This window comes from Pleurodeles waltl, chromosome 9 (assembly GCF_031143425.1).
Source record: "Pleurodeles waltl isolate 20211129_DDA chromosome 9, aPleWal1.hap1.20221129, whole genome shotgun sequence".
In the NCBI taxonomy this organism is placed as follows: Eukaryota; Metazoa; Chordata; class Amphibia; order Caudata; family Salamandridae; genus Pleurodeles; species Pleurodeles waltl.
In genome coordinates this window covers 555,822,313-555,835,307 of record NC_090448.1, presented here as the reverse complement: position 1 = coordinate 555,835,307, position 12,995 = coordinate 555,822,313, and the positions used below count along the sequence as shown (strand labels likewise).

Here is a 12,995-nt window from a genome sequence, read left to right as displayed (position 1 = left end):
ATACCTTCTTAGATATTCTTGGAGACATATTTAATTTCTTTTATAGCTCTACTTATGTCAATGCATGGTGTCAGAGCACTTTGTCACATACACATTATACAGAGATAATAAATCATGCAATTTTCTTAATTAATGTATAGGGAACGTTACATAATTCTTTGCAGGTGTAGGAGTAACATGTCATCCATATTGGTAGGCACTATATTTTAAGAGTGCTTTGTTTGGAAAAGCACACCCTTAGGATTTAGAGCTTAGCACAGTGGCTGGCGTTACTAATTAGAATTTATTTCTACCCAAACAAGCATTTAAACATAAGGTCCTCAACCTATGCCTTGCAGTTTTCATGCCGCTCTTTGATGTTAGCTCATAACTCACTGTGCTACATTAAAACGATTGTAACTTAGAGACAGCAAGTAACCAAATGATCTCTGTGTCAAAAGCAGTAACCCACAAAGCTATCTACATAAAATATAATTCTGTGATCAGGAAGTTAATTGTGCTTTGCAGCAGGCACATTAACGTTCTGTGAGACTAGTTGATGTGTCAAAACTATTAGCCTAAACTCAAGTCTCCCCAGTGGATACATTAATTACCAGAGTTATCTTTACGTTTTTATTACTACCTGAAAATTGCTAGGCACGCTAGGCTGGTGCTCGCTGTGGTAGCTTCGGTCACACCACTCTAAATCTGGCACTGGTGCAGTTCCCACAACCATACTAACTCTGACAACATGGGTAAATAACACAAATGTTTGCAAACTAAGGTTGGTGGTCCCACCTCAGACCGCCAAACTGACGTAGAGAAGTCCACTGCCATGGTGGTGACGTTACTCCCCTCCCCCCAAAAGCATATTGAAATGTCCCTGCGCAGCTGACTGGCGGGAACATTGTAATATGTGTGCAGAATCATATAGGGCTGTCTCACGTATTGCTGTCCTATTGGACCAGGAGGAGGCCCAAAGCGCTAGACTTATATTTTTGAAAGGCTACTGCCTTTGACAGGTGTTAAGCAACACATGCACGGTGGTGGCTGCATGCTGAGTAGTGATCAGTAGACGTGAACAAACCTTTTCACCCTTGCCACTGGAGTGAAGCCTGCTGGCTCACTCTTGTATAGTTCTACTCCTCTGTGCTTAATTTAGCTTTGGACTACACCAAGTAAGTATGTAGTGCTGTGCAATACATGTGTGATATAGGTATGTGCGGGTCTATGTGTGCCTGTGAGTGGTACAATACATGGAAGATTCTGGGTTCTATTTCGGAAGACCCAAGGTTGGACAGAGGAGCATGTGGTGGTATTAGTATCCCCAAGACAGATTGGTGGGTTGCTGCATTCCTGTGAGCTGGGTGGGACATACACTGAATGAAGGAGAGCCAGGCTCTCCTGCACACTTGAGAAGGGTGCACTTTGATTCAGATAGAGGCCATTGGAAGGGGGCGTGGCCACATCTCAGGAAGGAGATGGAACTGATAAGACAATTAAATCGAGTAGGACTGAGGCCCTGGAGTAAACGTTTGATACAGATATAACTGTGGTTGACACCCAGTTGTGAACCACTAGTTACTCCCATAGCCTGTGTTGTGGGGCTATCAGATGTAGACTCACTTTTACTATCATAGACTGTTTTCTGGAGGAAGGCAGGGCAGAGGAGAGGGTACTTCAAAAGGAAGCAAAACCCCAACGCAAATTTCAGAGACTTCAGGCCCAGAATCACATTTGGTGTGAGAGAATGGACTTTAAGAAGGGGAGTGTGAGGCCCCTAAAAATTGTCAGCTGTCAAATAGCCAGATGGGTTGTGCAGGGAGAGTAAGCTCTGCAGGACTTACGCTTGTGGCTAGGGCTGAAGGCTAAGGCCTGCAAGTCTCAGAGCTGGGTGAGGGGACATCCAAGACCACTAGCCTCTGGAGCTCCAATGCCTGCCTAGAGGGAGCTGCAGCACCGATCCAGGCATCGCCTGTGTGCAGGTTCAAGCCGGCTACGCTGTATGCCAGAAGGGGCTGCAGTGAAGAGGTAGCTGCTGATGTGTCAATCGGTCCATCGCTAGAGTGAAGAGCAGGTGTTGTGACTCTATATGTCAGAGTGTGTCATCAGAGGAAGAGAAGGATTGCAGTCTGGTGGATGCCATCGTTGTGAATAAAGGCGGTGTGGTAATGTAATGTGGTTTTGTAAATCGTGAGCTTGTCACCTGTGAGGGTATCCAGGTGCTTATAACCCGTACAGGCCCGATCCCTGACCTAGTATCGGAACCAGAAGCTGCTGACCCCTCCTTCTTTGAGTGAAAGGCTAAAGGAAATTTGCTTTTGCATCAGAGTTGCTCAAAATCCATTGTAGTGCGGGCCCTGGGACATCAGTAGTAAAAGGCCTCATCACCACGGTTTAGCCGAGTAGCTTCTGCTTGGCCAGTGGCCCTCTGAACAGGGATCTGACAGTCTGGCACTAATGGGTTAAAAGTTTCCAGGGGCAACCCTACCCACTATTTTCAAAGATTGTGTTTGCCTTGCTGCAAACGGGCCCAAATTGCCAAGAGTCTGGGCAATTTCAGATGGCAAAAGTCTTCAGCCACTCTAAACTTTGGTTCCAAAGGTTGTGCAGGTGTAAGGGAGTGAACTGTGGTAATTATCAGTGTCCGTTCACATATAACACTAAACACCAGTTTGAGAGGAATTGTACCCACGACAAACCCAAAGCAGAACCCTGGTAGGACAACAGCAGGGTCCTCCAGCAACCAGACTTGGGATAACACCGAACTGTCCTGGAATTCTTTGCTCTCCCTTTCAACGTCGCCAAAGTGTTACATGTGGCTCAACAGACCTGTCAAGTGATTAGATAATATGGTTTCCCACACCCGGGCTTCTGCCAGAGAAAAACACTGTAATTTATATACTTACCTAAGACTTTTTAACAGCGTTACAGTGCTGTGTGTGCCCCGAAATGTCAACCTCATTCCCATTGTAAGCGTGATACTTTGAGTGGTGGTGAGTCTTCTCTAAGAAGCCATCCTGATACTGGCCTGTTGGGGGGGAGGTGTTAATGGTAGAGTATTACTCTCAATCTGCCACCCCACCCCGTTGCAGAAAGCCCACTAATCTCCAGGGAACTGTTTTATTTTTTTCAAAGAAATGGTGTGGGCAGTCTTCCATGGCATCAGTTCTTACCCCTATTCGTGAAGGCCACAACAGTCTTTCTGCCCACCCACCCCCTGGAGGCAGACTGCAGTGCTGTAGAGATTTTTTTTTAAATGGGTTGAGGCACTATCTATTCCACCAGCTGAATCTGATCATTCTGCATGTATGAAAATTAGCTACTGCGAGTGCATCAGTCAGAATTTATTTATTTTTTGCCAATTTATCGCTCCACTGATGTGGTCTGAATGTAAAAATGCAAGAACGCATCCTCACAGTCACAAATTGTACAGCACTGTGGTACACAGGCAAATAGTTTATTCCTTTCTGCTTCGTACTATCATCTACATGTTTACCAGCATAGATTTAAAAAACGAAGTAGATCAGGAGTTGCATCATTTCTCATGTCAAATTCAGCAACTGCTTAACATTTAGAATCCCAGTAGGATCTCAAATGATTTTCTAGTTCCATTAGACTAAATTCTACTTGAACCTGGAGCAAGACGGCTCAGCTTGACCCCCAACCAACCCACCTCTTCTGTCCTGGATTGTGCTACAGTAGCAGCTTTGGTCCTTAAAACATAAGCAAGCCCCAAGTAGGCAATGTATTAGTGTGTTGTAAGACTATTTCGGGAAGGACCTGGAGCCTCTGAAAAGTTATTTTGCTCTAGAAATAATTTGTGGTAATATAAAACAAAACACGTCTGGTTTCTTTGCTTGTACCGCTTTTCTAAGTGCCTTGGTTTTCTGTTTCCATGGCCTTTGTTTTTGCAACAGGTCCTGTTTTGTCCGACATGTTTTTCTGTTCATTGTTTAGTTATGTTTCACAAAGGTCCTGTCTTGTAGCTTTTGCTACATATAAGCCTATGGTTATTTATTGACAAAAGTTATTTTTTCACTACTATATTTTCGACTACTACATAATTTGCCTATCAGGTTTTTGTAAATAGCATTTTTCTTATCTTCCGACTATCGACCTGCCAGCATGTCGATAAAACTGGTGTGTGTTGATACCGTGTAGTAAAGTAAACTGTTAGTGAATTAGCACTCCTTTAAGTAAAGCGGTCTCGGCATATGATTGTTCTGAATCTCTAAGCCTTGATTTGCCTTACTTCTGATACCCTGTTTATCCTGTAAACATGGCAGTTATGCATGTTGGAATTCTTGTTGAAAATTCATTAGTACAAGAGCCAAGTGTGCTGTGTCCTATCGTGCAATCAGTTGCAAACAGTCCTTACAGCAAAAGGAATATATTCAAGATGAATCAATATAAAACAGTGGTTCCCAAATCTTTGACTTCTGTGTACCCCCACTGTATCATTACTGGAACCCAGTGACCCCCAGTGAATCATTATTGTAATCCTCGATTTCCCCCCCCCCCACACCCCAATGAGTCTTTACTAAAACCTGGGGGACTAATCTGTTGATGTTAATTCATTTTCTAAGCTGTCGCCGACTGCCTGAAGAGGCTTTGCGGACCCCCAGGTGTCCCTGGGCCACTGGTTGGGAACCACTGATCTAAAACATGTTCACCAGAAAAGAAAAGTATTCAGTTCTACTAGAAGCAGGTCTACTGCATTTAATGGTTTCCTTTCTTTTTACCTGCGGTCTGTGGATAAGTTGAAAAGAAAAGAGTCATTATTATCAGCAGTCTTATTGTGTTGAATTAGCACAGTGTGGACTTCTCACAGCAGAGAGTTACTTCAGGAGGATAGTACAAAGAGAAACTAGTCTGGTCATGGGAGATATATATATATATATATATATATATATATATTCATCCATCTCTTCTTTTAAAAAGTGCCTTATACTAAAAAGATCTGGAATTGGACCTCGAGTCCATAAGTAAATGCCCTCTGTGATTATTTAGCGGTAGTATTGCAGCTCTTTCACTTTTTGTGACTGTTATTGGTGGGTTCTGTGACAGGCTTTCTGCCCGCACCAGCTCAGCTGTGCAGCTCTAGTGTGTTTTGAAAGAATCGTGTTTAGTTTTCTTGTCTGTTGGGTTGCAGTGTTCCTTTGATTGAATGACTGAGCACTAAGGCTCACAATTGAAAACTGAGGAAGTGCTGATGGGACCCAATTTCTAAAATAAAGATCCAGGGTTACCTTGTAACAACATGTTTTAGATTCTGCAACAATGCTTTGAAGACAGGGTTGGGTTTCCTTGGTAAACGTGCTTTCCATAGAGAAATCTGCAGATTCAGCAGAGCAGGGCGCACCTTTAAAACAAAAAGTCAAATTCAGATATCTGTCGGATCTTATATGATGGTGCCCTTGGATATCTTTGTGAAACATATTCAGGCAAACTATTATGTCGATCAGCAATATTTATGCTCTTGAAAATATATTATTGTTTTTCAAAAGAATGTTTGACTGCAAGTAAAACGCCTTATGATCACACCATAAGGGACCAGGTGAATCATAGAGAGCCAATGGTACGTGGGTACCCGGTTTTCTCCTTTTTCCTCACTTGCACATCTATCTCTTTGTACCTCCTATATGCTCATGTCTTATTCTTGATTATTTAGTGGGGTTTTGAGATTAACTCATACTAGACTCCTCCTGAGAAAGTGCATTGACAATATCACTTTCCAAAGAAGCAGCAGCAGCAATGGGTTTCAACAACGCTCTTTCAAATTAATGTTCACATTTTTCTATTCAACAACTCTTGTCGGTTATATGCTGAACCGAACCCTGACAAACCTTAGGTTATTTTTTTTAAAAGGAGCCTTCAGCATGTTTTTATTTAATAAATGTATGTATTCACTGGAAAAAGTTTGTGACATTGTAGTTAGTTGTTGAAATGGGGAAAACACTAACATTTAAAAGCCAGAAGTTCACCAGTTACAGTTCACTGAGCTAAGTATAACTTGCGCCCCTGTCATTCACTGTTTATGATCTCACTTTACATCACGCACGACATGTTAAATGCCATCATTGATGACATGTCTGATAGCACCAGTCATAAATAGCGAAGAGCTACTGTGTGAACACATAGCATGGAAATAGCAGACTTCCTGGAAGGAGGTGCATGCTGAAAGTTACCTTGTGCACCGTGCACAAATCGCTAAAGTTTGGGGTGGAAGTATTACTCCATGTTAAAGTAAAGACCGAGCGGTGTGCTCGATGTGTGTTGCATAGGTGTTTTAAGCTAAGTAGGGGCTTAAACCACAGCCTTTTTTAATCAAACTATGGAGTGTTGTCCAAGGGGTCTGACGAAGGATGTTTTTTTAGTGGCAAATGTATACTGGTAAATCTCTTGACTTAAAATTGCAGTTCAGATAAAATTTTTAAGAAGGAGTTTCCTTTAATGTGACTAGAAAGTTGGCCACATGTTTAGCATGTTGAATTACTTCAAGTCCACATATCCTGTAGCTCGCTGTAACAGTGACTGGATGATGCTATTTGTGATGTCATCTAACATGTTAGAAGTGTTGTAATATGTGAGGTCATAAGCAGCGGATTGCAGTGGCACTATTTATAGTTGGATCAGTAAAAGATAACAGGTGTATTTCAGATTATTATTTTTTTTTTAATACATTAGTTTTTATCTTTTTGAACGTCTAATTATAGTGCCTCTTTAACTTTTGTCTTTTTGAGTCAGTTTCTGGGGCTTTCTTATCATTCTGCTAACTCCTAGGCTGAGCACGGCTTTTGGTGATTTTCAACAGGAGATTGGAAGCGGTGCCTGGTCTCTGGCCAAATTCTGTGCCCATCTCAGAAGTAGGCCAATAACCCCCTGCAGCAGCTGGAAATTGGCAGCAGGATCTGGCCTCTAGCGCCCAGCCTGCTGCGGGCGGCCTACCTCCTTCTGCTTCCGGCCTTTGGCCATGCACAGCAGGGAGTCAGCCACAGAGCCACGCGGCCTACGCCGCAGTGGACAGCCAACCCCCCCCCCCCCACCTCCCCTCCCAATGTGGTCTTCAGCAGTCTACACAGGGGAGTGGCCTCAGTGCTGAGCCTCTGGCCATGCCCTGCAGCCAACACTCCTGCGGTGTGTGGACAACGGCTGCCTCTGGTTGTGCGCGGCAGGGGATTGGATGGTGAGCCTGGTGTCTGGCCAGAACCTATGCCCAAGCCTGCCAAACCCCTGCTGTGCACAGTCTTTGGCCGTGCACAAAAGTGTGTTGGCCACAGCACCTGCCCTCCATCCAGACTATGTGACCAACCCCGCTGAGGGCAACCAACCCTCCATGGATCCTATCCCGACCACCATCTCACATTTTATTTATTATTTGTTTTTGCAGATACCACTGTACAAACATCCAAGTCTCATCCTCAAGATACCACATTATAGTGCAAGCTTCAGCAAGGGAAGCTTATTGGGTACTGCAGTACCATGAGGGCGAAGTTTGGATGGGGAATAAACCTATTTTTGGGAATATCTTGTGATGATTCAACAAGTAGCATCAAAGTTATTAGTTATTCCTTCCTAGAAGGTTTGTTGGGGGTTGGGGGAAACCCCAAACTTGTTTTTCTTTTACAGTTTGCAATAGTAATCTTAGACACAGTTACTTACACCATATTAGGAAGGAAGCTAGATATTTACCCAAAAAGTGTGATTTTGTGTAAATCCATTCAGTAGTGTTTGAGAAGTTAAGGTTCAAAATGTATAAATATCTAGAGTCGCGAGAGTACCTCAGTGCCGGCAGCTCAAAAGATCTGATCCAATTGGCTGCTTCACATCCACACCGATATTTGGCAGCTGTTTTAAGACGTGGGGATACTGTTCCCCGTCTTGCAAAAAATGTTTTAAAAAGAATAGGGGACAGGTTAGGATATCCTGATCCCAAAGGACTTGAAGAGGAGTCTGGGGCCAAAAAAAAACACAAAAAAACAAGCCCGCCCTTTTAAAATCCCCCTGGGGTTGGCTCACTTTCATTTTTAGGGGAGGGTTGTGTGGCACCCCATCCCAGAGCAATGTAATGGCCCTGGGGACCCATCCCCCGAGGCCTTGGTCATTGTTTTTTTTTTTGGGGTGGGGAGGAGATAGACCTGGGGCCACACCCCTGCCCCCCTAGCCATATAAAGGGCATGGGAACTGATATCAGGCAGTTTCCCAGTGACCTCATCCCACTGGACACTCTGTTGTTCCCTGCCCCAATAGGTGCAGTCTGGGAACAGAAAGCAAAATCTTTGTATGTGCTCTACCGCACAACAAACCTGTTTACTTCTACCGTGTGGGAGCAGAAACAAAAGCTGCCCCTGCTGGGTTGGAACAAGCCAATGCATTTGACTTTCACTGGCATCCAAGATGCTAGGGGGGCTGCAGGGCCTTGGGCCTCTCCCTGCAACTCCAATGTGAGGGGTTATTGGTACCCGGGGTAGGACTAGGGCACTGACCACATTGACGTTTTTTTTAATTTTTTTAATGGCATTGCGCAAGAGTGGGCTCTCAATGCTGCCTTAAAAAAAAAAAAAAAAAAAAAAAAAGATGCTATTGGAGCCCTGGGTGGGACTGGTGGGGCCCAGAGTGTAAAAGAAAAAAAAAATAGTTGCACCCGCACCACTTCACTATTCAAGCAGCCAGGCTGCTCACTTGGTGCGCCCCATAATGCCCTGCATACATAAAAATATTTGTTTTCCTTATGCCCCAAGGAGGGACAGGGGCACCGCCAACAATTTACAGTACTGGTGTAGGGAGCTGCAAGACGTACAGCAGCCCCTAAGCAAAGTTTAAGACGAAAAACTCTAAAGGCCTCATTTAAATTTGGCGGATGGGTTACTCCGTCAGAAAGGTGACCCATCCGCTGAAATATAAATCCCATTGTATCCAACGGGATTTATATTTCGGCTGACGAGCTAACTGTTGTGAGAGAGTAACCGGTCTGCCGAAATCTAAATCAGGCCCTGAGTCTCCTGGGTCATTGAATGCTAAACCCTGAGAGAGCTTTCTATTATTTTTAAAGCACCCAAAGATGGAGCTGTATGCTCTTCAGCTGCAATGTGGGGATTCCTTGATCTGGCTGTTTTTTAGGATGCATTTTCTAGCCTGAAGAGTTAAAGAAAAATTCAAACACACATTTAATGTTGTTTGAAATCAAAATGCTTTTTAAATTGTCTTTGTGACCATATTTATTACGCATTGCCATAGGTGTATTTATAAGGATTACTTTGGAATATGGATATTAGTATATTATTGTAACAACTTTTTGATAAAGCCAATATGTCCGCTTTATATAGGTTCATGTGCTGCCCCTTTGCTAAAGTCAATATGCTATCCTTTTATATTTTGTTGTTCTGACCCTTTGACAAAGCCAGTAGATCTGCATCACTTAAAATGACATCTGGTATATTGTTACTTTAGGTAAAAAATAAATTAAAAAAAGACGACTCCGAAATTCACTGCAAAAAGTGGTTAAAGTGAAGTTATGGTCAGGTCTGGTAATAATATCTTAATTTGCATTAGGAAAAAAGAAATTCACTGAAAAAGACAAAGTTTAAGGTCATGTTATAGTTAGGTGAAAATGTCAATTAAAACGTAACTTTTTAAATGTAAAAAAACATAAAAATTCACCAGCTGAAGTAACTCTCACCCTCATGATGCACTGCTCAAGATTTCACATAGTACGTCACTCATTACATGTTTTATGACATCATTGATGACATCACTGATATCAATGAAGTCATTTCAGATGTTAACACTATGCATGGCAAGTGCGTGAATTATAGTTACTTCAGTTAACTATAACTGGCAGATTCCAGTTTTTTTGTTGTTGTTTTTTTTTGTTTAAAACGTTACATTTTAACTGACATTTTCACCTAGCTAGAAAGTTAATTTCACTTGTTTTTTCTCAGCAATATATATATATATATATATATATATATATATATATATATATATATATATATATATATATATATATATAAAACCTAGTTTCCATGGAAAGTGTTTTTTACTTGCCTATATCTTTAGTGCCGTTTGATGAATCTTAACAAAGCTTTCCCCCCAAAAAACGTATGCTGGAGAATCTTGTTGTGCGTGTGAAGTTTCTGTGTGATCCGTCAACCAATGGTCGAGGAAAAGGGGAGGGTAAAAAAAAATGCATTTCCCTTGTTAATTCCCATGGGAGCTTTGAACACGACTACTGCCTGAACGCTGGACAAATTTACACCAAATGTGGGAGAAAAGTAGCTTTTGGTATGTAGGTTACGCTTTTTGTTGTTTGCTGTAAATCCGTTCAATACTTTGGTAGATAGTAAAGGAAAACCAAATTTGCATTTATAGAGGCGCGGATCTTCCTCGGATATAGAGGTAAAGCAAGGCCCCAGTTTACTGGCCACAACCTGACAGAAAAGTTGTGGTTGCTATTTTGTTTCTCACATTGACTGGGGGTTTGAGAAAAAACAGTGTAAAAACATATAAGGGGTCAGAACACAGGTATCCTGACCCCATTGGGCACATGTAGTGGTCCCTTAGGAACACCTCATGGGCAAAATAATTGCCGATATTTTTTTTTTTTTTTTTTTTGGCCGATGTGCAGATCCTTGAATTCTCCTCGAATCCAGGGGAAGATCGTGGCCCTGATTGGCTGGCTGCTACCTTACAGAAATATTAACATTTGTATTACAAAAACCATAGAAATCCAATGAAAAAAATGATAGGTTACAGTTAGGTTGACTTTTACCCATACAAAACCATAGAAATTCAGCAGTCATAGTTATACTTGTATACATCTGAAGAAACTATAACTCATGCCAGAAAGTAACTTTAGGCAATGGGTTATAGTTTCGCAACATAACTATAAGTAAAGCTTGCCTCAAGGTAACTATAACTCACGCCTCTGCTATGCCCTGCTAATTAACCCACAAATTACTGCACTCATGACATCTTTGATAACATTGATAATATCAATGTAATATTTGCAGTAAAACATTTGATGAAAAAACTGTGCATGGCAGGGGCTAGAGTTCTAGTTACCTTAGGGCACAAGTTATAGTTACTTGTGGTAACTCTACCTATAACTGGTGAATTTCTCTTGTTTTGTACATTTAAAATCTGAGCCTAACTAAAACATCCCTGTAACCTTTGTTTTTTAAGTGAATTTCTATGTTTTTCTCAAAATTCAATTTCCTAACTATAACGTCCCTGTAACCTTTTTTTTTTTCCAATGAATATATATACATATATATAATCTTGATACAGCAGGTTTCCTTTTTATTCATGGATTTGCATTTAAAGGGAAACTTAATAGACACACCCTGATGACCACCGGAGTTGAACATTAGAAAGGTGCAGGCATCTGTCTCATTGTATCATACTCACCTGTCAGCTCAGAAACGATAAGAGTGTGCTGCAGTATTCCTTTGTTTTATGCTTAGTCGAACTTTTGCACTCCATGGTAGTCGGTTATATATTTATCAGCTACATCTTTGCAGAGGCTTTTACATGTTTGGAACTATTTCAGCCTCTGCAGTTTTCTTTTAGAATGTGCTATCCATATCAGCCTTTCGGCTTGTTCCCTTCATGATGAGCTGAATTTGTGTGCTGAAGATAATTCACCCAGCCTCAATTGCTGCAGAAAAAGAGCCTTAAAATCTTTTCACATTCTACACATTTGCATTATTTTCTCTATTTTAAATGATTCTTGCATTGTAACATTGACCTCTTTTTGATGTAATTTTCGTTTCCAAGATATCATTTGCTTGTTTGAAATTGTATAATTAATTGTTCTTTTGTTTACAGAGGCCATCAACTGCTTGATCCGAGCTATTGAGATTTACACAGACATGGTGAGTAGATGTGGTCAGAACAGTCCTTTTTTGTGTTTTTATGTGTAAAATTAGAGATCTAGAAAGCACATTTCGAGGGTGCTGTGCAGGGGGACCCTTCAAGACAGTCAGACTTCCTGGAGTGCAGTGGTAGAACCACCACCGTGAGTATGATGGTCCTTGGACCGCCAGACTCGTAATGAGGCCCTTAGTCAGTTTCTGAGATTACCAATGCATTCTCTCTGTTCTAGCTGCTAACCAACTTTATTAATTGTAACTCAGAAGCATGGTGGGATTGGGATCGTGTCCTTCATGACTGTGGATTTTGGTGGAGTGTGTTGGTTTACACACTTTGATAATTGTGTAATAACTCTTAGTGTATACTTCTCCACATTTAGACAAAAAGACATCCGGGAATGGTAGGTAATAGTAGTGGCATGGAATGTGAAGGGTTTTCATTGGGGTAAGTGGATTAGAAGTCACGTCATCATAATATTTGGGCCCACTCTAAATTGGAGTTAAAGTTGCTGTAGTTTTATTTGAAGTATAGACATCTGGCTTATACGCACATTAAAATATTTAGGAGTTTTTGTCTTTCTGGCTGCCAGTAAGTGCGTATCCTAGCAATTTGTTTCTTCACAAGATGTGAGAGAAATTGGTGAACCAGAACAGACTTTACAAAACTGACTTTAATGCCAAGGAGATCCATTGTTGACTTTGATTGCAAGGGGTGATTGTGGGAGGTTAGATGCCGAACTGAATCATCTGCAAAATACGCACTGCATCCTATTTAGCTGTCATACTATTATGTTCTCGCTGTAGTTGGCATACCTACCTTTAGTTAAAGTAGCTGAATGTTAATGGAAGAGCATTTCGTCCTTCCAAGCTTGAGGGGGATGGGAATGGGATAGAGTTACAGTACTGAAAGAGCGTCTTTAAGAACCCTGGGGCCACAGAGAGGCTGCAGGCTTCTCATTATTTACATTTACCTCATACAGCAGTGGAGCGGAGTATGGCCTCTTGGGTAGTGTCAAGATGGTGAGCTTAACAAGCTTTCTAGCACTGAAGCATGTGTCTAAAAACTGTCTTCTAACAATGTGGAATGCTTATTCAGAACCTTCACTATATAGTGTTCTTTCTTTGTTCACTTAGAAATGT

General features: G+C 41.7%; 1 protein-coding gene across 2 annotated transcripts in view; it reads left to right on the top strand.

The window, feature by feature from the left end:
* NAPA (NSF attachment protein alpha) overlaps positions 1–12,995 on the top strand; it is a 177,913-nt gene that overhangs the window by 37,925 nt on the left and 126,993 nt on the right. For both annotated transcript variants that reach the window (XM_069207500.1, XM_069207501.1), the window contains exon 4: positions 11,812–11,858. In XM_069207500.1, coding sequence (XP_069063601.1) covers positions 11,812–11,858 — 47 coding nt within the window. The remainder of the gene's footprint in view (positions 1–11,811; positions 11,859–12,995) is intronic.